The sequence below is a fragment of the Aedes albopictus genome, chromosome 2, assembly GCF_035046485.1.
Source record: "Aedes albopictus strain Foshan chromosome 2, AalbF5, whole genome shotgun sequence".
Taxonomy (NCBI): domain Eukaryota; kingdom Metazoa; phylum Arthropoda; class Insecta; order Diptera; family Culicidae; genus Aedes; species Aedes albopictus.
In genome coordinates, this window is record NC_085137.1 from 445,183,136 (window position 1) to 445,211,052 (window position 27,917).

The 27,917-nt window shown below is 43.4% G+C and overlaps 1 protein-coding gene across 1 annotated transcript; it reads left to right on the plus strand.

Moving 5' to 3' along the window:
- The first annotated feature begins 1,066 nt into the window (after positions 1–1,066).
- LOC109409975 (succinyl-CoA:3-ketoacid-coenzyme A transferase, mitochondrial) lies at positions 1,067–27,845 on the plus strand. Its single transcript, XM_029869964.2, has 4 exons — positions 1,067–1,562; positions 13,303–13,498; positions 26,180–27,150; positions 27,212–27,845. The coding sequence occupies exons 1-4, from the start codon at positions 1,488–1,490 to the stop codon at positions 27,524–27,526; spliced, it is 1,557 nt and encodes a 518-aa protein (XP_029725824.2). The 5' UTR covers positions 1,067–1,487; the 3' UTR covers positions 27,527–27,845.
- Positions 27,846–27,917: the final 72 nt, after the last annotated feature.

A 27,917-nucleotide genomic window follows, 5' to 3' on the forward strand; every position in this document is an offset into this window, starting at 1 on the left:
CATAGAAATTACCCTTACCAAAGTAAGGTTCTTGGACCAAGGCAACTTGGGCTGTACCATTTTGCATGACTCTGCAAAGATTGATCGTTGCTGATCTTTTATGCTGAAGATTGGTATGAGCTATCCTTACCGTAGCCACTACTTAAACTAGATAAGATAAAACTCTTCGCAATAGTAGCACAATAAAGAACAGCAGCAATTAAACCAGATCAGTATCGATTAGAAAACGCCAAAGGCGGGGATACACAGAATACACTGTGTAAATCACATAATGCAAAACCATATATGAAAATTAAAACTAATTGACAACATCTTCATAATCCCGCCCTTATTTAGCCTCAAGTGAGTCTAAAGAAGGGTGGCTGATTGTCTCGGAGAAACACAAGGTCCACTGCACTATTGCTCCGGTTAGCGCAGTAAGGGTCAACATACTGTGGAGGGCACCCTGGTACTCCACAGGCTCCGTTAGCGGTTAGGTTTTTATTTATCCAAAACTGGAAAAAGCACTTTTCTCCAGAATGACGAAAAAGTGAACAAAACCAGCGTGTCCGATTGTCATAATTGACTAAATAAACAAAAGGACATTCTTATATTCTTCGATTTGTGAAAAAAAGCACTTTTCTCCAGAATGACGAAAAAATGAACAAAACCAGCGTGTCCGATTGTCATAATTGACTAAATAAACAAAAGGGCATTCTTATATCATTTTTGAAAAAGTGCTTTATTAGCTCTGGAACATTTGCCAGCCTTTAAATTTGCTGGATTCCATTTTTTGTGAAATTTTGTTTCTTTTCTTATTGAAACGAAATTTATTTGAACATTTCTGGCATTCGATTTAAATAGGTCGAATCTACATATATATCCTATAGGAATCACAGCAAACTTACGACCTATTCAAATCGAACGTTTGATTTATTTAAATTGCGAAACTTCTTCGCTGCAAACTGGCAGCCCTATACGCTGCATGGTCCTCGTGTTGCGCAACAGCGTCTCGCGTATCGCTTGACATGAGGAAACGTCAAGCCAAAACGTCAGACCGCGAGCGTGAGCATAGCAAGGCAGCTGGCGGCGCGCGGTGTTTATTTCGTTCGATCGCAAGTGTTTTGGTGCATTTTCTTCGCGAAATCTCCGAACTTCTGTACCTATCACGTCCGCGTGTGTAGCTGAGCAAGGTATCGGGGCCCGTCCGTATAGTAGTTACTTTTGACGTCAAGTGTGTATACCGTGTACTGTGTGTGGGAGCGCTCGTTCCCGGTTCATAATCTAACCACACGCGTCCACTTGTGTCTGTTGACTTCCCCGCGTAGAAGTTCCTGCAGGGGCATTGGTTGGCTACTGCTGTTCAGTCAGTCGGTATTGCGAGTTCTAATCGCGAGCACATCGCCTCCCGGACGTGAAACTGCCCCGGATAAGTGATTCAGTGTGCCTTCGAGAGAAGTTCTGATTTCGCATTTTTGCTTCCTACTACGGTGACCGGCGGACAAAAAATGGCTTTGACCCTGTGCAGCAGTAAGGTGTTCACCGCCTTCCGGATTAACCAGCGCACCCTGGAGATCACCAAGGTGAGTGTCGTCGTCGGTGCCGGTCAGTGGCGCGATCCCACTTACTGTATGAATTCGCTCATAGGCCATTGATGGTTGTGTAACAGGAGGCCGGTACGGGATCTCGTGCGACAATCGTAAATTGAATTAAATTGAAGCTTGTTAGCATCCTTAAAATGTTGCCAGATTGTACGCATTGCCGCGACCAATTGAGAAAGATTGGCACTGCAAAATTCTGGGGGAAAGCTATGTGGAGGCACCTATTGCTACCGAATGACGTACTCACATTCCCATCCTTTCAAATTGAAGGAGGGGACGTATGGGGTTTTGGGGACTTGACGTGGAGTAAGAGTGGAGAGGATATACGAACGAATTATAGATTCGGCTATCGTGCGATAAAACCGGTCGCCCGCTTTTTTTACCTATCGCGTCTTTTGCTTTGGTTGCGATTTTTAATAGACAGACAGATGAACGACCACGGTGTGGTTATATCAAATTTACCCTAAATACGTAAATGCTGCAAGGTCGCGACCACTCAAAAAACAGTTATTTTTACTTTCGGTTTGGTTGAGGTGCTAAATTTTGCACATCCTATTTACGATGGTAAAACACAATGTTAATGATCAAGTTCAGGGAGTCATCTTGATACTAGAAAACTATAGTATTTCAGATTCCATCAATTTCAAACATTGTTAAGGCAAAGTTCATAATGTAGAGTACATGCTTGAGTACACAGTGTTTATCTCAATACCTGTTGGCATCATCTTTTTATATCAGGAAGGTATCAAACGATCTTCTGTACATGCACGCAATTAACTATTTTTATACGAATGACGCAATTACCTACTACAAAGGTACTATGGGGATGGCGCTCAGAACTTGTAAACAACTTAGATTTTATTCAGCGCAAAAACATCCAATTGATGATATGCATATCGTATAGGTACGTAGTTCAGTCAAAGACGAGCCTCTCACATTAAATAAACAATCAATAGATAGAGGTGCTCAACCTGTGGATCGCAAATCACATGGATTCAAATTCTTGTGTATATTGCCACTTACATTTTTTTCTGTTTGATCATCTACTGAATTTGTACTTGAAATTTGAAACATGGGAGTACTAACAGCCCTGGATATTTTGTTTTTGTTCTTAAACATACGTTAAATAGCCATTTAGGAGATGTTTGTAGACATGTAAGATCTTTCTAGGAATAATTGATTGTGAGAAAAAATCAGCTCAAACTTTGTTATTGATTTAATGAATGTTTCAGGTTCTGTTACCATTTTCATTTCTATTCCAAGCTTTATTATGCAATAGTTTGTACGTATTTATATAGATTTGATGGCGTAGAAATACCAAACAAATGGGCAAGATATTTTTAATATGTCAAACTGTGCATCATTAAGAAGTCTAATGCTATTTTCTACATCCTACAAAGCTAGGATATGTAATCTACCGTGCCAAATGAATCTTCTAATAGTTTAACTAACATTATAAGATCAGGTGTATTGTTCTAGGTCATACAAACTATTTCTAAATAATGAATATAGAATCTACAGCGACTGCAGCTTTTTACCCTTCTTACACCCATATTACCCTTCTTACACCCATAAGAAGGGTATAAATACCGCTTGGAAAACCGACTTTCGATCCGAGGCCCGCAGGGCCGAGTCACATATACCAATCAACTCAGCTCGACGAACTGAGCAAATGTCTGTATGTGCGTGTGTGTGTATGTGTGTGTGTGTGTATGTGTGTGTGTATGTATGTTACAAAAAAATGTCACTCACGGTTCTCAGCCGTCTGTTGACCGATTTGAGTTCTCTTGGAAGCAAATGAAAGCTACTACATCCTAGTAGAACGCTATTGAATTTTATTTTGATTGGACGTTCGGTTACCGAGATATCTTTCAAAGAGTGCTAGGGAGTAGTACAACTTAATTATTTTAGATATTTTTGACAAAGTGTATCACCATAAATTTCTCAGCCGTCTATCAACCGAATCGGGTTCTTAAGGCTCGAAACGAAAGCTACTGCACCCTAGAAGAACGCTTTTGAATTTCATTCCGATTGGACATTTTGTAACCGAGATATCTTTCGGGGAGTACTTTGGAGTAATACAACTTAACTTTTTAAGAGGTCTTTGACAAAATGCTTCATAATAAATGAATCAGCCGTGTGTCAATCGATTTGAGTTCTCTCAGCATCAAATGAAAGCTACAGCATCTAAGTAGTATGCTATTAAATTTTATGCCGTTTGGACATTTTGTTTCCGAGATATCTTTCCACGAGTACTAAGGAGTAATGAAATTTACGCTTTTGAGAGATTTTTGATAAAATGTATCATAATACATTTCTCAGCCGTTTGTCAACAGATTTTTTATGATCATATTTGGTTACACACACACTTAATTTTGATTACCGAGTTCGGTAATTTTTTGACGAGATTAAAACTGCTGAGCACCGAACTCGTTCAGCAAAAATGCATTGTTTACCTTTTCCATACGATTTTGACAGTTGTTTTACTGAACCTCAGTAAAATCGATTACCGAAACTACCGAGATCGTACTGCTGTTATAATCTCGTCAAAAAAGTACCGAACAGGCAATTCAGAAATAAGTGTGCAAGTTAGTTATACATAAAAATGCAATTGCATCAAATACATAAAAGCTACTATCTCTTTGTTATATTTGAGCTTAATAAACAGTAGCAAAAATATCACGGAATGTATGTAGGAAAAGCCTTTTTACCCTTCTTACACCCATAAGAAGGGTATAAATATCGCTCGAAAAACCGACTTTCGATCCGAGGCCCGGAGGGCCGAGTCTCATATACCAATGAACTCAGCTCGACGAACTGAGCAAATGTCTGTATGTGTGTGTGTATGTGTGTATGTGTGTGTGTGTGTATGTGCGTTACAAAAAAAAGTCACGCACGTTTCTCAGCCGTCTCTCAACCGATTTGAGTTCTCTTGGAAGCAAATGAAAGCTACTACATCCTAGTAGAACGCTATTGAATTTTTTTTCGATTGGACGTTTGGTTACCGAGATATCTCTCGAAGAGTACTTATGAGTCATACTTCTAAACTTTTTAAGATTTTTGACCAAGTGTATCATAATAAATATTTCGACCGTTTGTAAATCGATTTGGGTTCTCTTGGCACCAAATGAAAGCTACAGCATCGTAGTAGATCGCCCAGAAATTTTATTTCGATTGGACATTTGGTTACAGAGATATCTTTCGAAGAGTACTTAGGATTTATACAACTAAACCTTTTGAGAATTTTGACCAAGAGTATCATAATAAATATCTTAGCCGTCTGTCAGTCGATTTCGGTTATTCTGGCAACAACATTCTAGTATAACCATAACCCTATACAATTTCATTAGGATTGGACATTTGGTTACCGAGATATCTTTCGAAGAGTACTTGGGAGTAATACAGGTTAACTTTTTGAGAGATTTTTGACCAAGGGTACCATAATAAATATCTCAGCCATCTGTCAACCGATTTTGGTTCTCTAAGCACCAAATGAAAGCTACAATATGCTTGTATAAGGCCCTGAAATTTTATTTCGATTCGACATTTGATTACTGAGATATCTTACGAAGAGTATTTCAATAAATTCTTTTTTTATTATATTCACTTGTTATCTTGCATTTGTTTTAGACCAGTCTATGGGAAATTATTTTTCAATAAATGATGCTGACCTCATACAAAGTGTATACTAGCAGGTTATTGTTTTCAACAAAATTATAAATAACAAATACACAGGAATTTTATGGAAACTAACAATATGTTAAATGAAAGCTTTGAAGAACCAGACAGCCAAAATAACTAGCTAATGCCAAAACTGATTAACTTAGTAGATATATCATTTTTGTCGTTTTTACACCATAACCATGAATACCAAGTACTTCGGAGCTAATTTAATTAACTGATTTAGACAAAGTGTATCTCGCTGATTTTCTTACCCATTTGTTAATCGATTCAAGATCTTTTAGCAGTTAATAAAAGATACAAAATTCCAGAATATGTAAGCTATTTTTTAAACATTCCATACAAGACTCTAGGAAGTGTCTGGCATTTCTGGTAGTTTAGTCCATGGTCCATGGTGCTATTTTGGAAACCAATCCACTAGATGCCAAATCCACAATATTTTCTAGAACTTTTGGTCAATTCCACAAAACAAATATGTTAAATACAAATAATACAACAATAATTTTAATAAGTGTAAGAAGGGTTCTGTTCACCATAGGTGGATTAAATCGGGTTTTTTAATTATAAAGGGTTATATTACACAATCCGCTAGATTTATTGGAGCTCATAGAATATTAACTGATACTGATGAGAAATCAGGACATGTAATTTACAAAGATTCTATTTTCGATACATAGAGATTCATTGTATGAGGGGTGTATGCGAAATGAAACTCGATTGGCTCGGTATCGGAATTTTAAGGGTATGATTTATTAGCGAAGAGATCCAAATGATCTTAGCGGTTCGGCGATCTACATTGAACTGGCAGGCCTGGCTATTCTATAGGTACGAAAGAGCTTTCGCTCACCTATCGGATGGTTTATCGTTGTACGAAGAGAAGTGAGATCGTGTTTTGGAGAGAATCTAGCTGATCGAATTACAATTAGGGTGAGACAAAATTAATCCTATTCTTAACAAGGGGTTTTCAGACCTTTTGCTTCGGGGTGCACTTTTTGGAAATATATCGTCGCGCGGTGCACTCTTTCAAAATTTCTAAAAGATTTTATTTGTTCGTTGGTTGGGGCTGGCTCACCAACACTTCCGGTCCGCTTTAGTGCTTTATGCATCATTGTGGCCAGGTGTTGTTCTAGTTTTTCCAGCTGTATTGTAAAGCATGGGCGGTGATCCTTGGCATTCTTGTGTAAATTGGGGTACTCGGAATGTTGATCGATCACCGATTATTGCTGGCAGATGCAGTGGAAAGTTTGTCTTAATACGTATCAATCGTCTCTGACAAACGAGAAAAACTGACCTCACTGATTACCTGTCTCTGAGCCAAATTTGGTATAGAGTCTTCAGTCTCCGATTAATCGCTTCATGTTGGATGGAGGCTTTTAATCCAATGGGTTACATAGCCGCTATCCGAATGAAGAGAGTAATGTTCCGCGTAATATATCACAAATCAAAAGAGGTGCGGTACATTACGTGGAGCGGATATACTGAATTGGGTACCAGACCAAGTCCCTGCTGGGTGGCGCGAAATAGGTGAGCCATAGACAATAGAATCGTCAATGTCGTAGGGCATAGTATGTGACTATTGTCGAAACAATACTATTTTTGGTCATTGTCCAACCAAAATCATAAGCGGCGTCCACTTACACTAAACACATAACTATGTTAGGGTCAAGATTAGGATGAAATCATTGGTAAAATATGATAACACTTTTTAGTCTGTGTAGTTAGTTGAACTAGAGTTAACTTTTTATTGAGACATTTTCTGTAGGTTTATTCTGGATTACAATACATTAGCTGTCCTTTAACTGAATTATTTTATAACAGTAAACAACTTTATTCCTTCTTGATAAAAGATGTATTAACAAAAGCATTTCAATGTGGACAAAGTATTGCCAAACTATACATCTGATCAGATATTTTTCCGGTATTAAATTTGGGGTGGAGAGTTAAACACTTACGTAAAATAGTTTTAAAATGTCAGACAAACATCACATGAGCACAGCTACCAATGAACCAAAACTTCTCTACTGTTTTCTCATTTTGCCGCTTCCTATCCTCAATTGAACTTATCTGACACTAGTTAGGACTGTCTGTGGAAGATGCGGGTTTCTAATTCTGTGTAGGACTTGTTAAAATGGGATGCCTGATATGTACTGCGGACAAATGGGCTGGAAGTACTGAGCAATCACAATTACTGTCGTACTAATCATATTAAATGCATGCTTTTGTACTTACATCCCGAACGTCGCCAACCGGCAAAGAGGACATGACGAAAAAACGCGAGCTGGCCCTAACCAAAACTAGAAAGGCGATGAAAATGGTCACCGATGCAACGATATGGAAACAAAATAGATGAGAAATTATCGACCAAATTAAAATCTATGAACATATCGCTAATGTTCTTTATCATTCTTTCTTTTTCTCGTTTCAGCAACAAAAGCGAAACTTCTCTACTATCTCTTCATTTTCAGCCTCTTCCCATCCTATTCCCACATCTTCTTATATCCTCTACCCCATCTATTGAATATATCTGACACTTGTTGGGACTGGTAACGCCAGCGCCTGCCTGTGGAAGATCCCGGTGTGCTAATTCGGTGTAGGACATGTTAACGGGGGAGGCTTAGTAGGTCCACATCTGCCTACAAGCAGATGGGCTGACAGTTGTCGGCCTGGGTGTGGACTGAGCTATTACAATTACAATTACAATTACAATTACAATTTTATTTGTTCGTTACAAAACTAGTGTATTTTTCGATGCCACTTCCTGGTACATACACTAGACATGTCGTTGAAAAGAATTTCTTTCACCGATCATGAATATGACTTGATTGTATTTCTTTATTACTTATCGACCGTTATCCGGGGTTTTTTTTCGAAATTCCAGCCCAGGTCTTTCAGAATTCTTAGCGAAATCCTCAGCAGATTCCTGGTGAAATTGTTTCCAAAAAATAACATTTTTTGAAGACTCCTGGTGGGTGTCCGGCCATTTGGCCGAATGCCGTTTGGCCGAATGCCGTTTGGCCGAACGCCATTTGGCCGAATGCCATCTGGCCGAAAGGGTCGTTTGGCCGAATGCCGTTTGGCTGAAACATGATCAAAAGAATTCAGAGGAAGTTTTTGACATTCTAACTGCCGAGATGACTATCAGAAGTATTTCCTTGTTTTAATCATAGGCTATTCTTTCTAGTTTTAATATTCAGGGATTAGTTGGCGTTAAAACTGCCAATATATCATCATAGATTTTTCCTTCTTTGAATAATAGGCTGTTCTTTCGAGTTATACTGAGACGGGGAACAGCGGTATGGTCACTTGACTTCATCATTCATTTTTTCGGCCAAACGGCATTCGGCCAAATGACCCTTTCGGCCAAACGGCATTCGGCCAAATGGCGTTCGGCCAAATGACCCAGAACCCTCCTGGTGAAAGACTCGGACTCCTATATTCTGTGTAACTGAAAGATATATTTTGAGTGGTTCAATAACAAAACACACACTTATCATTATTGTGAAGGCAACATATTTTGAAGACACCCAGTGAATTTAGCAAAGCTTCACGGTGCACCAAATGCACCGCGGTGCACGATCTGAAAACCGCTGCATTATATGATCAATTTCGTGATTTGAAGCCACTTAGGATCAACATTATCTTGTTTTAACAAAGGAGATTTTAGGCCGGTACAAATACTTAATTAATTTTGTCAAAAAAAACCCCTAAAAACCCAAAGTTACGAGAAAGCCTAACAGATATAATGTCTGTTATGAGAATAATTCAGTAAGCCTAGTGGTAAGGCTTTTGATGTGCCGTTTGCAAAACTAACGATAATGCTTTTAGTGAAACTCCAGAAATTTCTTCCAGGATTCACCCAGGAGTTTCTTCTGGAATTCCTCAGGGAACTTATGCGATTCTTAAAAGTTTTTTAGAGATGATTTTTCAGAAGTTCACTCTGCGATTCTTCCAGACGTTTCTTCTGGGATTCTTCTAGATCTGGAGGTTTCTTCTGGGATTCCTAAAGAGGTTCCACCTGGATTTTCTTCAACAGTTCTTCCGGAATTCCTCCAGAGCAGGGTTGTTAACGTTAATCAACGATTAACGCCGTTTCGTTAATTCGTTAACGTTAATTGTAACGATCAACGATTCTTCCGTTGATTTTTGGAAGCGTTGATCAACGTTAACGTTAACGCGGAGCGTTGATTTAACGTTAACGACTCCGTTAATTTTACGTTGATTGTAGTACATATTTATTTGATACTAGACTGCACATTTAAGTGAATCTACTTGGGTTCAACCAAAAATTTCAGTAAATTTGTCGAAAAGGTGTGCAAAATCGAATAATTCAGATTGTTCTCAATTCAATTCTCTAAGTAATCAATATCCTGAGATATATGGGATGGAAATTTTGTCACTTTGCATCCGCTTGTCTAAGATATCATATAAATCACAGACAAATAGATGTTACACTAACGAAATTTCAATCTCATATATCTCATGATCCTGCTTACTTAGAGAGTTGGTGTCTTCGGCAAAGTTGTATGGCTGGTCAAGGACTAACCGATAATAAGACTTATGTTTCAAAATTCCACCGCTAGGCGATGCTAGTGAGCTAACAAATTTTGTTTTTCATATATATCAGGAAAATTTGCAAAAAAATGCAACTAGCGCCGCCTAGCTGCAGAAACTTGAAGCAAACGGTAATTATTCTGAAAGCCCTTGATCTACCAAACAATATTGCCGAAGACACCATCTTTCTACAAAATCAGGATGCTGAGATATGCAAAATTTAAAATTTGTTTGCTCTCTAGCGCCGCCTAGCGGTGGAATTTTGAATCTTAAGTCTTATTATCGGTTAATCCTTGACCAGCCAAACAACTTAGCCGAAGACACCAACTCTTTAAGTAATCAGGATCATGAGATAGATGAGATTGAAATTTCGTTAGTGTCACATCTATTTGTCTATGATTTATGTGATATCTTAGACAAGCAGATGCAACACTGACAAAATTTCCATCCCATATATCTCAGGATCTTGATTACTTAGAGAGTTGGTTTCTTCGGCAAAGTTGTTCAGCTGGTCAAGGGCTTTCAGAATATAGGCCGTATGATTCGTGATTTCACTGCTAGGTACGCTAGAGCGTACAAATTTTACATTTCACATATCTCAGCATTCTGATTTTTTAGAAAGATGATGTCTTCGGAAAAATTGTTTGATAGATCAAGGGCTTTCAGAATAATTATTGTTTGGTTCGAGTTTCTGCAGCTAGGCGGCGCTACTTGCAATTTTTGGCAAATTTTCCTGATATATATGAAAAACAAAATTTGTTAGCTCACTAGCACCGCCTAGCGGTGGAATTTGGAAACATAAGTCTTATTATCGATTAGTCCTTGACCAGCCATACAACTTTGCCGAAAACACCAACTCTCTAAGTAATCAGGATCATGAGATATATGAGATTGAAATTTTTGACATTTGCATGGATGGCTACTGTGATCAGCTCAATAGCTACTTAAGATGAGTCACGTTTTATAATTGTCCACAAACAACATGTGGATAGCCTAAAAACACCGGGCGATAGTCATGGACGAAATTAGAGCGCTTTGGGCACTTCCAGTCCTCAATGTTCATCGGTGCACTCGTCTATAGATTCAATTATGACACTGTTGGTCAAATGCCGGCGCTCAAGTTCCTAATAAAAATTTTTTTGCTAGTGAGTAATGAAAAAAAAATCTTGTCAAACACAAATAATAATCTACCTAAAAATTGAAAAAAAAAACACAAGTGTCACACAGATCACAAAGCATATCACATCAATTAACGCCAAAATTAACGGTATTCGTTGACGTTAATTTAACGCATTCCGTTGACGTTAACGTTAACTGGGTAGAAAATTAACGCAACGCCGTTGACGTTGATTCGGACGAAAATTAACGTTAACGGCGTTAATCGTTGATTAACGTTAACAACCCTGCTCCAGAGATTGTTTCTAGGATTCCTTTAGGAAATAAATAGCTCTTGAAGGAATCTCAAAAGGAACACCTGGAGGAATCCCGGAGAAAGTATTTCTCGAGAGGGGTAGTTCCTGAAGGAACTCATTGAAATATACAACAAGAGACTCTAGTACAAATTCCAGAAGAAACTCCAGATGAAGGATTTCTCTTGAAGTGGAATCCTATGTAACAGCCAAAACATCAACGACATCGAATCCCCTCCAGCCGTGGACAACGACTTGCGCAAAATACACTCTCCGATTGCTAAGGAACGGAACTGTTGGAACACGAGATAGCCGGTTGGACCGACCGAACATAGCTGATTGCCGTTCAGTGTTATTTGATGTTGATTTTAAGCTGTTATTCAAAGCTTATTATAAGATTTCCTTATAAACTTGAGTCAGTGTTACACCTAATGGAAACTACCTGAGGATTCCTAGAAGGAACTTCTTGAGGAACATCAGAATGAACTCCTGGAGGAAAACCAGAAGAAACTTCTGTAGAAATCTCAGAACACACTCCTGGAGGAATCTCGGCCAAAGCCTACGCTTCACACATACGCTTCATTTAATTCTTCTTGCCGTAAGGTCTCCACTGAGACAACGCCTGTTTCTCAGCTTAGTGTTCTATGAGCTATTCCACAGTAATTAACAGAGAGCTTCTTCTGCCAATGATCATTTTGCATGTGTACCTATACCATATGGCAGTCACGAAGATACTCTATGCCCAAGGAAATTTTCTTTCCTGAACCGTCGCACTCGTCATGGTCATTAGCAGCATACCCATGCCTTTACAGCTGTGGCTATAGAAGCTCCATGTTTAATACAAATTTTGAAAACTTTGCATGAACAAAAGTATACGAAGGGGCAGAAGGGGTCTGATGTAACCAAAAATAAGTCTACATAGTTTATTTTGTTTCTTGAATTTTATTGGTGTTCAGGATGTTTTAGAAGATACAAAATTAGTCTTAAACTCTTTGTTTTGTTGACAGAAAAGGGGATTTAGTATTACTTTGCCGAAAACAGAGTTCATTTTTGCTGTTAGTTTGGAAAATGTATAATAATCAATCCAGATGCAATAAGAGCTGGTCATGTTTCCAACTAACAGAACTCTTCTTGGTGAAGAAAACAAAACTGCCGAAAATATCCAAATTCTCCTTATATCGGTATAACCATCCTTCTGCAAGAGGATCATTTTTGACCCAAACCGCAGGGATAGCTGCTCCTTAGTGTGAGTGCAAGTGTGCGCGGTTTTAATGTGCAAATGTGTTGCACTGTGCACATTTTCAGTGCGACATATGTCATATGCCATGCCATGTCATATGTGCGTGCATATGCCATCCCTGCCAAACCACATCCTACGCCAGCACACTGTTCCCAATGTGATGCAATGAGAAAGTTAATTAAAAATATATCGATATCATTGGCGGAGCCAGCATTTTCTTTTTTCTTACTCTCTCTCCTAAACATGCAAGCAAAAGAGCGTGATGAAAGAGGGGGCAAGCTGCCTCCTCTTCCATCTTTCTCTCTCCCGTGTATGTTTAGGAGAGTGAGTAAGAAAAAAAAAAATGCTGGCTCCGCCAATGATCGATATCCTTCATCTACTACGGGGATTTTATTCTTGATTGCTAATAAGGTCAATATGTGACGTGCGATAGTTCTTTCAAGGGACCTTGACCTACATGCTGTTATGTTTTATTCATAAAAAGAAAATCATTGAATCACATTGTCTGTGAGTCAATATTATTTATTTTCCAATGTAAAATAGTCAATCATCAACAGCGAGAGATTGAGAAACACTAAACCCTCGCCATCCATATACATACAAATAAGATTCGAGAACAACCCGTCGAGCCCCTTTTTACGTATACCCCACATGGCAACGCAAAACAACATTTCGACGCTGCTGCTCGGTATCTCCTGACAACCAATTGCATTTATACAGCATCTCAAATAAGTACATCATCATCATCATGCACGATTGCCAATGAATCGCTAATGCAACTGCCACATCCATCAAACTCTCTATATACATATGTAACCATCTCTGTTTCTATCTTCTGTAGGTGCTCGCCTGTCGCTACTCGACAACGAAACGGTGCGGCAAGATTTTCGAAAACGCCGAGGAAGCCGTTGCCGACATTCCGGACGGCGCCAAACTGTTGGTGGGCGGTTTCGGGTTGTGTGGCGTTCCGGAGAACCTGATCGGAGCTTGCGTCAAGAAGGGCATCAAGGATCTGACCGTGGTGTCGAACAATGCCGGTAAGTGCGGGTTGGGGAACAACGGGTTTTGTTTTCGAGTTTTTTTTTTGTACAACTAGAAACACTAAGCCTGGGTTTAAGATAATCAAGATTTCAAGGACACTGTGATATATGAATTTGATATAGATAACTGCGCAAGCGAGTAAGCAAGGTGCATGTGAATGCAGTTGCTAGCCATGCAATCGTATAAGTGAGCCACTTTCAACCGTAACTTGTGCTTTGCATGGCCGCGAATAAAGAATAGAATGTGTGAGAGGCCTGTTTGCGCATCATCGCCGCAAGCGTGTAAGATTAAACATTTATTACACTTTTCACCCAAATTGGACTACCATACGTATCATATATTATTTATAGTACTCATAAAGAGTATGACTATAGTGCACATTGGATCGCTCCTTGGTGCTCTTATTTCTTCATTTACAACTTTGGTGCACTTGCACCGAAAATCGCAAAGTGATTCAACATATCAGAAATGTACAAATTTTTGTAAAGGTCCCAACTTGAGGTGAAGTGCGCAAAAATCAGACCCAGAAGCGTATTTATGATTAAAACATATTTTCATATTGATCATACTTTTTATAACAATACCGTAAAGCAATGACCCATAACTCAACGCAGTTCAAATTTTGGGCCTGCATATTTTGAAAATGTTATATTACTACCAAAAATACTAGTAAACTATTGAACTGTTTGTGAAATTTGCGCTGCTTTATGGCACTTTACGGTAATTTTGAATATACCAAAAGATATGAAATACAAATTCAATACATTACATACAATATTTTCTTACAGGCGGTGGTACGTGAATGGATAAATTAATTGGCAACTAGAACCCAAATTGATAAGATTCCATAATTTACTTTTTTTATTTTACTATGCATTGTTTATTACGCTTATGTTTTGGTGGTGGTTTATAGAGTACGCATCATAACTAAATAACGTATCATTCATTCATTGTATGTAAATCTCTGTGCCGTGATGTTTCTGTATGAATAAGTTTATCTAAGATAAGTTTAGGGCAATTCAAAATTACACCTAAAAGCCTAGAAAGTACAACAATATTAGTAAACATGTGTAAAAAATTGTAACATTGTTTACGAAAGGTAGAACTAAATTGACCGCTCATAGTTACTACTCCAGTATCACCAGATCAGCTTCACTCACACAAGGAACCAATGAGATAGCTGCTTGGGACTAACAGCCATCTTCAGTGTGTGAGTGAATTGATGCCAAGGAGAATACATTTTACTAAGGTGGCGCAGATAAACATTGCAAACCACTGGTTGTCTCTTCCACTCTTCTGGTGTTCTTATGCAACTAAAATAGTGACGTCACTATTTCAGTTCCATAAGAACACCAGAAGAATGGAAGAGACAACCAGTGGTTTGCAATGTTTATCTGCGCCACCTTAGTAAAATGTATTCTCCTTGAATTGATGCTCTTCTATTTCTAGACAACAATGGCGCCTGCTACGTCAGGTTGTAGATCAATGTGGGCAAGAGAGAGGTGATGATTGCAATTCCTTGTCCTCTTCAGACCGCATTGCAATCCCTTGTCCTCTTGAGCCTACACAAAGGTAATGCGGATGTCGGAGTGTTGTTGGAAAATGGTTATTTTTGGCAAAAGGTTCATGCATTGTATTACTTACTTACCTTCAGTCCTGGGCACCCATGGTGGTGCAGAGGGCCGAATTGAAGGATTTCCATCCTGGGCGATTGCCATTTATCGCCTTGACCTGTGGCCAGGTCAAATTTCTGTCGACTTGCTTGATTTCGTTATTGAGGCTGCGCCGCCATGAGCCTCTGGGTCTGCCTCTGCTGTGATGTGGTGCTGGGTTCCGCTTGTTTGCAGATTTCATTTCCGCCCCTGCGTAGAGTGTGGCCGACCCACCTCCACTTTCGCTCCCGAATTTCTGTCGCTATCGGCTTTTGATGTCATCGACGATGGAGCTGCATGCATACACAGCAGGTTTCACTGGCGTATAGCGTTCGAGTTAAAAATTTCGGATTTGGCGTCTACTGTTCTGGTTGTTTTTCCATACATTTCTTAAACTCGCAAAAGCAGCTTTTTTTCCTTCTAAACCATAGGGGGGAAATCTGCTCAACAAACACCCTACCAGGAAGGTTAGGGTAGTGTGGGGTTAAGGCCGTCTTCTACAACAGTAGTAGAAGCCAGAAGTACTCTCTTCTCGACCCACTAAAACACATTCCTATGGTCGCCAAACCCTTCGTCTCTCCGGAACCACCAAGAAGGCATTTCTTCAGAGAGGGGCTAGTGCGCTTCGCACCCTCAAGGTTAGCTGCGTAGCCTGCAGCATCGAACATCGATGACTCGCTTTGGAGAGTCCATCACGGTAGCATGCTGGCGCTTAGCCAGTTTCCCGGGCGATCCTCACCACTCCCTTTGTCCTCGGAAGGCGGGCAGGGTCAACCCCGCCCGCGCCCAACTGCTAAGCAGACATCAAGAACTGATGCCCACGTGCAACCCGGTCTGACCTGCCCGCAAAGAAGGGTATCACTACCCTTCAGGCCCTATCAGATGCACCCGAAGGTTGCAGATAGTAGAGTCTTCACCTGCCCCGACCCTTGCCGGGGACCCCTTTCCAACCGCGGGCTCGGATCCAACCCAGTAGACCGACGCCACGACAGCACCACTACCGGGACTTCCTCTCCGCGGCCACTTAATCGCTGTAAGGGTCAACCTCGACCGCAGGGCACCGGTATGACCTACGAAGCCGACTCCGCATCCCTGGACCACATCTCGTACTGCATCTGAACTAGCCATTCTCCGAGTCAACACGCCACCTCCTCTGTAGCTCCCAGACGATATGGGTGATAGCCGTTGAAACGGCGTTCCAGCCAAACTCATCCCTACACATCCTCTGGACCAAATTGTCCGAAGTTGTGTCCTCCCCGCATGTGGCAAGCATGCGGTCACGTATTGTGCGAAAACGCGGGCACACGAACAATACGTGTTTCGCCGTTTCCTCTAAACCATTGCACACTGGGCATTCGTGAGAATCCGCATGCCCGAAACAGTGTAGATGTGGTCGGAAGCAACCATGACCTGAAAGGACCTGTGTCAGGTAGAATGTAACTTCCTCATGGCGCCTAATAATTCAACTATCTACCCTCGGTATCAACCTACGGGTCCACCTTCCTTTGGTGGAACTGTCCCACGAACGCTGCCATTTGACCATAGAGGCCATCCTGGCAGTCCTGCATATGCCTCTTGTGCCGCGCATTTAGAAGCACTCCATGTTCTCACTGATAATGATGCCGATAGACACCATACCAGTAATGACGCAGAGAGCGTCGTGTGACACGGTACGCGCTCGCAACCCTCAGGCACATTAGTCTGTAAGTACTTTCCAGCTTCCGTCGGTAGCATTTAGTACTTAGCGCAGTGCCCCACGCCCGGCCGCCATACCTAAGTATGGACGTAGCAACACTAGCCAGAAGCTTGCGCTTACTGGCGTACACCGCAGAGCTATTGTACATCATCCGGGACAGCCGCAATAGTCGTGGAGGCTGTTTTACAGGCATAATCGACGTGGCTATTGAAGGTAAGCTTATCGTCGATCATCACGCCCAAGTGTTTGACGGAGCGCTTTGACAGGATAGTGCACTTACCTACACTGATCTCCGCTTGCTGCTCTGATTTCCGGTTGTTAACAACCGTCACCTCAGTCTTGTGGTGAGCCAGCTCCAGTTTCCTTGACCGCATCCACGCCTGCTCCACAACCTTGATCGAGTGGTCGGTAGTCAACTTCCCCTCCTCGATCGTTTCACCGTAGACTTCGACCGTAATGCCGTCGACAAATCCCCTTCCCACTGGGTACTCTAACTTCAACACCTCGTCGTACATGACATTCCATAACACCGGACCCAGGATGGAACCTTGCGGGAATCCTGAGGTTATGTGAAAGCACTTCCGACCCACCTCCGTGTCGTATACTAGTACTAGTACTAGAACTCCGTCCCGACCTGGGGCCTTACCTACGCTAAGGGACTTTGCTATCCCCGCAAGTTCCACATCGGTGACCCTGTCCTCATCGCCAGCATCAGTCCCCGGCTGTCCTACGAAAAGAGGCCATGGACAAGGATCATGACGCGGAAAAAGCCCCTCGATGATCCCCTCCAACATCTCTGGAGATTGCTCTGTAGGAGCCATACAGCTCTCGTCTTGGCCATAACGATCCTGTAGGCATCACCCCACGGGTTCGCATTAGCACTCTGACAGAGACCCTCAAAGCAGGCCTTTTTGCTTGCTCTTATCTCGGTCTTAAGCGCGGCTTTTGCAGCCCTCGCCTTCTTGATCCGTGCACCTATGTCGATCTTGGTTCCACCATTTAGCTACCAAGATATTGCAAGCTTGCACCATTCTCCACTGACTGCCTAGCTACCATAAAGCTGGAAGGGTTGACCGTGTTCACATCCAATGATTTGGTCTTGTTGACGTTGATGATAAGACCTGCCGCTGAGGAGCGATTGGTAAGATCATCGAGCTAGCTCTGCATATCAGAGCGCCATTGAGCTAGGAGAGCAACGTCATCAGCTAATTCGAAGTCATTTAGGTGCTCCATGGTAATGGGCTGCCACAGCAATCCACGATTTGGTTCACGGTCAATCGCACCTACCAGGATCTCGTCGATTACGATGAGGAACAGTAGCGGTGATAGTATACATCCTTGCCTCACGCCAGCAACGACCCGGATGGAATCGGACAAAACACTGTTGTGCAGTACTCTGCCCGAAAATGCTCTGTGCTGTGCTTCAATGAGGCCGATGATTTTCTCAGGGAGACCCTTGCGCCTGAGGGCTTCTCACATGTTTCCGTGTTTGAGACGGTCGAAAGCTTTTTCGTAATCAATGAACACCAGGTAGAGAGACTCTTGGAATTCATTGATTTGTTCCAGGATGATACCACGGAACGTGACAATATGGTCCACACAGGATCGTCCGGCACGGAATCATGCTTGCTGCCGTCGGAGAGTTGCGTCAATCTTCTCCTGTATCCGGTTAAGGATCACTGTGCAGAAGACTTTGAGAACGACACACAGTAACATGATGCCCCGCCGATTATCGCATACAGTTAGGTCACCCTTTTTGGGTACCTTTACTAAGACGCCTTGCATCCAGTCGGCCGGAAATGTCGCGGTTTCCCATATGTTGCAGAATAATTGATACAGTAGTTGTGCGGATACTACGGGGTCAGCTTTGAGCATCTCAGCTGATATTCGATCGACCCCTGGGCCCTGTTCGATTTCATGCTACGGATGGCTGTTTTTATCTCTTGCACTGATGGAGCTTCGTTGTTGACACGTCGAACCCTTGGCGGATCATGCTGAGATGTTGATGGCGTGGCCTACACTTGAAAAAGGTTTCCAAAGTTCTCGAACCAACGTTTCAACTGGTCAGCCGGGTCGGTCAGTAACTGTCCAGACGTGTCTTTCACGGGCATCGTAGCATTCCCACTAAGGTGACGTGAGATATCGTAGAGGAGACGGATGTCGCCGGTGTTTGTGGCTTTCTCGCCTTCGTCGGCTAGGGAGTCCGCCCACGCTCTTTTGTCCCGTATACATGAGTGTTTCACTTCCTTTTCGAGAGGAATAGCGCTGACGGGCTACGGCTTTGGCTCCTCGTGTTTTCGCTCGCTCTATCAAGATATCACGTTGTGTTTTGGGAATTTTTCATATGTCATTTCAAGTAAAACATAATCAATTCTGGACAACAACCCTGAAAAAATGGTGTTTGCAATAAATTTGGATGGTATAAAACGACGTGGAGCACAGCGGACAAGATGGGCTGATCAGATCGATAGTAATTGGGCGAGTTTAGGACTGCAGGACGTTCCCAAGGTTGGAAAGAAACAGTAGCGTAGAATTGTGCTCTAAATAACTAATAATTTCAATAACTGGACCAAAAGCTTACCTCCTTCACCTGTGTTGAGCTGATCTAATATCAATTTAAATCAAAATATAAGTTCATCTGATCCAAATATTGCCATGCGCAAGACTTTTTTTTAATAGATTATGACGTGCGTGAGAACTCGAAACACAAACCATTCGGCATGTCACGTTTTGTCACCATTAGCATTTAGCGTTGGTTTTAACTGGTATCTATAGGTAGTTATAACAATCTGCGACGAGCACAGTAAATTGGAAAAGAAGATGAACGCCGCAGATGGTCCGTGTATATACCTTCCGCTCCGCAGCAGATGAGAATGTGAAAGACACACAAACGCTTTGCAACAGAAAGCGGCGGAGGCTTGTTCGTTGAATAGCGAGTCGCCAATACTGCTGAAGCATTTGCGTATATCCGGATTTGCTAATTTGTACGCAAGCGCAAAGAGAATATGTGGCACTAAGAACAAAAAAAAGTCTTCGATCCAAACCTGTTCAAACCCGTTCTGCCTTATACGTTTGTAGTCTTGCATAATCCTCTCTGTTATGGCTTGGTGAATGCGTGTGTAGCCATAGATATGAAAGACGTCACTTGCTGCTCTGATTCAAGTGTTTCAAACAAACCTTGACATACGAGGGATTCATTTGAAACTCAGACTTACGATAGATATAGGAATGGTCGATAAACATTATAGATTCCTGAAAACCATAAAATACTTAGAGAATATCAATTTGTCTTAATACATCAATACGCGTATACTGCTACATTTCTATTTACCAATAGAAAGTGTACATCATCATAAAATAGAGGTCAATTAACACTATTTCAATTCTTTCAGTGTTATTAATTACCTACTTCCTCATCACTTTTCGTCTATTCCGCCCCTTATCAATGATAAGACCTAGTTTCCGTACCATACCAAGAGATATCAGCACAATGGCCATTCACTCTTCTGAACGCTCTCCACGACCAACCTGATCACACCACCTTTTTGCAAACGATAAGAATGCCCCATATGTAGCAACCGTCGTCGTCTCGTCGCACGCACGGTTATCTACACTCCGAAGTCACGAGAACTTCCAAACCTAACCGATCCGCATTCTTATCAATGGTAGACAGCTGCCGCCTGCCGCTCGCTGGCGGGTCTCTTAAGATTGTTGTTGCAGTCACGTAACATATATACCACGGTCATCTCCTCCTCTCAGCGGCGCAGGTCAGTCATCATCCTGCTAGCTGTTAATGGGTAGTAGTCGTTCGGTCTTCGGTCAACCGGTGCAGACCGGTTTCCGTGGGCACGATTTCCGTGGGTGCGCACCGGTTATCGGGACTGCTCTCTGTTATCATCTCTTGGCGGCGGTTCGGTGGTGACCTGCCGAGTGCCGAACACAAACGAATAAAAAATTGCGAACCTTTTCGGCAGTGGTGATGAGTGGCATATTAACGGTGGTGCCTTCCCCAAAATGCGGCCAGTGTCAGAGGCAAAATATGAATTTTAATCGTTCGGCTAGACCAGGCCAGGCCAGGCCAGGCGTCGAGCAAGAGATGGAAGATTTCTGATGACCGAATTGCAAACAAGGTTTCGCAATGACATGTTTGGTGTCAGGTTTCGGATTTGTCTCGCATAATTTGATCCGAAGGTTTTAAATTTTAAATGTTCAACGTTATGACACTTTTATGGTGTTCGGTGAAACGACGTGAACATCATTCTTCGCTTTGATGGGTCACATACCAGAGTGCAGATATTCATGAGAAGTGATAATAATAATCAATACCATAATGGGCTTAGAGCATGGTCCTTGTCTCGTGTCCGTAAGGTACCTACTTACTTTCGGCGATTGTCCGCCATCGTCTTGATCTATGGCCAGGTCAAATATCTGTCCTTTATTTCTGTGTGGAGGCCATGAGCCTCTGGGTCTGCTGCGATGTCCTGCGATGTCCAACGCTTGCTTTCAGATTTCGTTTCCGCCCTTGCGTAGAGTGTGGCCGACCCACCCCCACTTTCGCTCCCGACTTTCTGTTGCTATCGACTATTGATGATATCGACGATGGAGCTCCACGTTGGAGATCCAACGGCGAGGCTACTATATGCACGATTTTTTTTACCGCATACATCTTTTGATGAAGACCGGCAGCCGTTGAGTGAACCCCACTGATACACACCAGGTTTCACTGGCGTGAAGCTGCGCAGATTTCAAATTTGAGTAGAAAATTTGGATTTTTATGCGTTGACTAATCTGACTGTTTTTCGTATATTTCTTAAACTCGTAAAAGCAGCCCTCTCCTCCTTGATCCGTACAATTATGTCAAACTTGGAGCCGCCATTTAGCTACCAAGAGTTTGGAAGCTTTCAACATTATCCATTACTTGCCCAGCTACCGTAAAGCTGGAAGGGTTGACCGTGTTTGCATCCAACGATTTGGTATTGTTAATGTTGATGGCCTGCCACTGAGGAGCGATCGGGTAGATCATCGAACATCAGGGCGCCGTTGAGCTAGGAGAGCAACGTCATCAGCCAGTTCGAAGTCATTTAGTTGCCACAGCAACCCACGATGATCAATCGCACCTACCAGGATCTCGTCGATAACGATGAGGAGCAGTAGCGGCGATAGTATAAATCCTTGCTTCACTCTAGCAACGACCCGGATGGGATTGTACAAAACACCGTTGTGCAGTACTCTGCACGAAAATGACCTGTACTGTGCTTCAATAAGGCCGATGGTTTTCTCAGGGACACCCTTGCGCCTGAGGGCTCCCCACATGTTTTCGTGATTGAGATGGTCGAAAGCTTTTTCGTAATCAAGGAACACCAGGTAGCGAGACTCTTGGAATTCATTGATTTGCTTCAACATGATACGGAGCGTACAATATTGTCAACACAAGATCCTCCGGCACGGAATCCTTCTTGCTGCCGTCGGAGAGTTGCGTTAATCTTCTCCTGTATCCGGTTAAGGAGCATTTTGCAGAGCACTTTCAGGACGATGCACAGCAACATGATGCCCCGCCAATTATTGTATACAGTCCGGTCACCCTTTATAGGTATCTTACGCCTTGCATCCAGTCGGCCGCAAGTTCGACCCCCGGGGCTTTGTTCGACTTCTAGCTACGGATGCCTGTTACTATCTCCTGTAATGATGGAGCTCCGGTGTTGACACGGGTAATGCATTGAAGTCTTGGAGGATCATGCTGAGATATCGGTGACGTGGACGGCACTTGAAAAAGTTTTCCAAAAAGCTCGAACCAATGTTCCAACTGATCAGCCGTGTCTCTCACGGGCATCGTAGAATTTATTTTGGCCCCACTAAGGCGACGAGAAACATCGTAGATGAGACGGATGTCGCCGGTGTTTGCGGCTTTCTCACCTTCGTCGGTTAGGGAGTCCCGCTCACGCTCTTTTGTCCCGTCTACGTGAGCGTTTCACTTCCTTCTCAAGAGCCGAATAGCGCTAACGGACTACGGCTTTGGCTCCTCGTGTTTTCACTTGCTCTATCGCGGATTTGGCGTTCCTTTGTTTCTCAATCTTCCTCCAGATATCATCTGTGATCCACTGCTTTCTCCGGATGCGTAGCTCGTCCAAATTATTTTCGCCGGCGTCAATAGAGGCGTTCTTCATGGCGCTCCATTGATCCTCTACGCTTAGGGCTCCCATTGACATGGCATATAGAATCAGGACATTTTATGTATTTTCTCGAAAATAAGTAAAACTCATCGAATTTGTTAACAAATTTTGACCAAAATTTGTCCAAAATCAGGACATGACCTGCTAAATCAGGACGGATGGTAACCCTATCTACGCTTCCACCTTCCGGAATATCCGCAGTACGGTTCGCAAACTCCGCGTCTTCCAGTCGGTGTGTGTTGCTCGATTTTCTGCTCCTGTCGATGGATCCTGGCAATGCGCAGCCGGATCTCGCCGATTAGGAGACGATGGTGGGACGCAATGTCAGCGCTGCGTTTGTTCCGCACGTCTCAATTTTCGGCTGTAGCAGATGTGATTTTTGATCGATTCGATTTGATTTTCCGTAACGCCATCACGGCAAACCCATACATACATACATTTATTTGTTCAACATCATTGAGACAAGACATAATCAACAATAGTACGCCACAATACTCGGTTTGTGGCTGCCGCTCTCCATCCTCGGTCGCGCCCAATGCTCGCCAAGTCACGCTCCACCTGGTCCGCCCATCGTGCTCTCTGCGCTCCACGCCTTCTTGTGCCAACCGGATCAGTTGCAAACACCAGCTTTGCAGGGTTGTTGTTCGGCATTCTTGCAACATGCCCTGCCCACCGTATCCTTCCGGCTTTAGCCACCTTCTGGATGCTGGGTTCGCCGTAAAGTGCAGCGAGCTCGTGGTTCATCCTTCTCCGCCACACACCGTTCTCCTGCACACTGCCGAAGATCGTTCTTAGCACGCGTCGCTCGAAAACTCCGAGTGCTTGTAGGTCCTCCTCGAGCATGGTCCATGTCTCGTGCCCGTAGAGGATCACCGGTCTTATTAGCGTTGCACCGTTCCAAATGTTCTAGCGATAAGGTCCATGTCGTCCGCAAAGCACACAAATTGACCGGATTTTGTGAAAATCGTTCCCTGGCTGTTGAGCCCGGCTCGTCGCATCACACCTTCCAGAGCGATGTTGAAGAGTAGGCATGAGAGTCCGTCACCTTGTCGCAGTCCTCGGCGAGATTCGAATAAACTGGATAGTTCACCCGAAACTCTTACGCAGTTTTGCACACCGTCCATCGTTGCTTTAATCAGTCTAGTCAGCCTCCCAGGAAAGCCGTTTTCCTCCATGATTCTCCATAGCTCTGTGCGGTCGATACTGTCGTATGCCGCTTTGAAGTCGATGAACGGGTGATGTGTTGGGACCTGGTATTCACGAAATTTCTGGAGGATTTGCCGTACGGTGAAGATCTGGTCCGTTGTCGACCGGCCATCGATAAAACCGGCTTGGTAACTTCCCGCTCGAAAGTTCTCACACATTAACTTGTCGCCTTTCTTGTGGATGGGACAGATTATCCCTTCCTTCCACTCCTCCGGTAGCTGTTCGGTTTCCCAGATCCTTACTATCAGCCGATGTAGACAGGTGGCCAACTTTTCTGGGCCCATCTTGATGAGTTCAGCTGCGATACCATCCTTACCAGCTGCTTTGTTGGTTTTGAGCTGGTGAATGGCATCCTTAACTTCCCTCAGCGTGGGAGTTGGTTCATTTCCATCCTCCGCCGCACTGGCGTCGTCGTTTCTTCCGTTGCCGTGGGCTCCTGTGCCTACGTTCTCCATGCCGTTCAGGTGCTGATCGAAGTGCTGCTTCCACCTTTCGATCACCTCACGTCCGTCCGTCAAGAGGCCTCCGTTTTTATCCCTTCATATTTCGGCTCGCGGCACGAAACCGTTGCGGGATGCGTTGAGCTTCTGGTAGAACTTCCGTGTTTCTTGGGAACGGCACAACAGTTCCATTTCATCACACTCCGCTTCTTCCAGGCGGCGCTTTTTCTCCCGAAAGAGATGGGTCTGCTGTTTCCGCTTCTGTTTGTAACGTTCCACGTTCTATCGAGTCCCTTGAACCAGCATTACCGCCCTCGCTGCGTTCTTCTCCTCCAAAACCGTTCTGCACTCTTCGACGAACCATTCGTTCCGTCGATTCCGTTCCACGTACCCGATGGTGCTCTCTGCTGCGTCGTTGGTGACTGCTTTTACTGTACTCCAGCAGTCCTCTAGAGGGGCCTCATCGAGCTCGCCCTCGTCTGGCAACGCGGCTTCCCAACGCGGGAACGTGTCAACGCGGGAAACCCATGTCACTTTGTTCACTGGTCGATGGGGAAAGAGCGATCCCGCAAAATCACCATGTCATTGTTGTCACAAAACTCTACAAACAGCTCTCCGTTCTCGCTCATTTTCCCAAGACCATGGTGTCCCATGACGTGCTCATAGTTCGAGTTGTCGGAACCAACCTTCGCGTTAAAAACGCCCATGAGGATTGTGATATCACCTTTCGGAATCTTGCCCAAGACAGCATTCAGTAACATTGGATCATGGTAAGATTTCGAAGCCGTGTTCTGAATCAGGCTACAATTATTCTCTCATTAATCGGTTCCCACTTCATGAGCGCAGCTTGGGCGTGAGCGCTGAGCAGGAAACCAATTCCACGGTGACGAAGAACGTGTTCCACTCGTAGGCCAGAGTATAGCAGACTATAACCCGACGCCAATCTGTGTTCTCTCAAGTACGGCCAATAGACTTTGCTCAGTCCTATTTAGGATCTCAAGCTTCGCATGCCTCACTGGCTTGTTGTGCCAGTTTACCTTGCTGGGCTAGGATTAATACATTCCAAGTTGCAATTCTTTCCGTTGTTTCTCGCTAAAAGTCGTTACCGATGAATCCGTTCTTTATCATTGATTTCACTAGATAATAACCAGCGAGCTTCTATTTGAACATCTATCTCATTTGTTAAACTGATATTATTTTTAAAATCAATGTTCAAACTTATGTTCAAACTTTCATATACTCTTCCCTTTCGATTATCAACTCATCCTAAATGCTTATTTTAGTGCTGTTGAAATGCTCATGAAATGCCCATTATGTATCATTGCTATACTCACTGTTGTACTTACAATAATCGAAAAATGATCTATGCTTCTCACGTGTCCTTCCGTATCTGTTTACGTTCCTCAATATGTAGAAACAACGCCTCTTCATACTTATTCTGCTAGCTTTTCCTGTTCCTAAACTTATTATGACTGGAAAGAATTCCAAACTAATTTGTCAACCCCCATTTCAGGTATCGACACTTTCGGACTGGGATTGTTCCTTCAGAAGCGCATGATCAAACGTATGATCGCTTCGTACGTCGGTGAAAATGCCGAATTCGAACGGCAGTACCTGACTGGCGAGTTGGAGCTGGAACTCACTCCCCAGGGAACACTGGCCGAACGTATCCGCGCTGGCGGTGCCGGTGTTCCGGCTTTCTTCACACCCACAGCCTTCGGAACACTGGTGCACGAAGGTGGTGCTCCGATCAAGTACGGCAAGGACGGAACCGTCGAGATCGCCAGTCAACCACGACCGATGCAGATGTTCAACGGAAAGCCATACATCATGGAGGAGGCCATCACTGGTGACTTTGCCCTGATCAAGGCTCACATTGCTGACGAGGCCGGCAACTTGATTTTCAACAAATCAGCACGAAACTTCAACCCAACTATGTGCAAAGCTGCCAAGACCACCATTGTTGAAGTGGAGAAGATTGTCCCGGTCGGTACTCTGGACCCGGACCAGGTTCATATGCCAAGCGTATTCGTTCATCGGATCATCAAGGGAGCCAAGTACGAGAAGCCAATCGAACGGTTACGAATCCGTGAACCAAAGAAAGTGGCCTCAGTTGTGGCCTCTACTCCAGCAGCTAAGCAGCGTGAACGCATTGTGAGGCGGGTTGCCCTCGAATACAAGGACGGCATGCACATCAACTTGGGAATCGGTATTCCAGTGCTGTCCTCCAACTACATCAAGGGAATCAACGTGTTGCTCCAATCGGAGAACGGTATTCTGGGCCTGGGACCGTTCCCAGAGAAACACGAAGTTGATCCCGACCTGATCAATGCCGGCAAGGAGAGCGTCACCGTTGTGCCTGGAGCTTCGTACTTCTCGTCGGACGACAGCTTCGCTATGATCCGCGGAGGACACATTGACATCACTGTCCTGGGTGCCATGCAGGTGTCGCAGTTTGGTGACCTTGCCAACTGGATGATTCCCGTAAGTGTCATTGTTTTTATCGCAAAAAACCTTGTGTATTATATTTTTTTCCTTTCCAAAGGGTCGCCTGGTGAAGGGCATGGGAGGAGCTATGGATCTGGTGGCAGCCCCCGGCACCAAGTGCATCGTAACAATGGAACACACCGCCAAGGATGGATCGCACAAAATTCTCGCCGACTGTTCGCTCCCGGTGACGGGTAAGAACTGTGTCGACATGATCATCACCGAGAAGGCCGTCTTCGATGTCGACCAGGAACGGGGTTTGATCCTGAAGGAAATCGCCGATGGTGTCAGCGTGGAGGAAGTCATCACCAGCACGGGATGCAACTTCGAGGTGTCGCCCGATCTGAAGCCAATGGGACAGGTTGCGGAATAATCGGTCGGAGAAACGTGAGTGTTTGTGTGTCTGTTTTTAGGAAATGATATTCTATATACATGATAGCCTATATGTATGATGGTATCTCACGAAGGAGGGTGCAATCGTGCGCAGATTGCAAACATTTTTAGGGACTCAGGAAAAAAGCATTTGTTTCTTATGGCGGTGTCGTCTACCTGTTGCTTTGGTTGCCACACAAAGATTACTATAGTACTAGCTATAACACGAAATGTATACAAATCATGCTGTTACAATTGTTAAGTTATCCGTATGGTCAATTTCAACATAGTCTCTTTTTAATACACAGTATGCTAAACTACTCACGTTAAATTTCGAGTTGATCGACAGTTTTGAAGAATCCCATTGTCATTATTCTCACATTCCAGTGAAA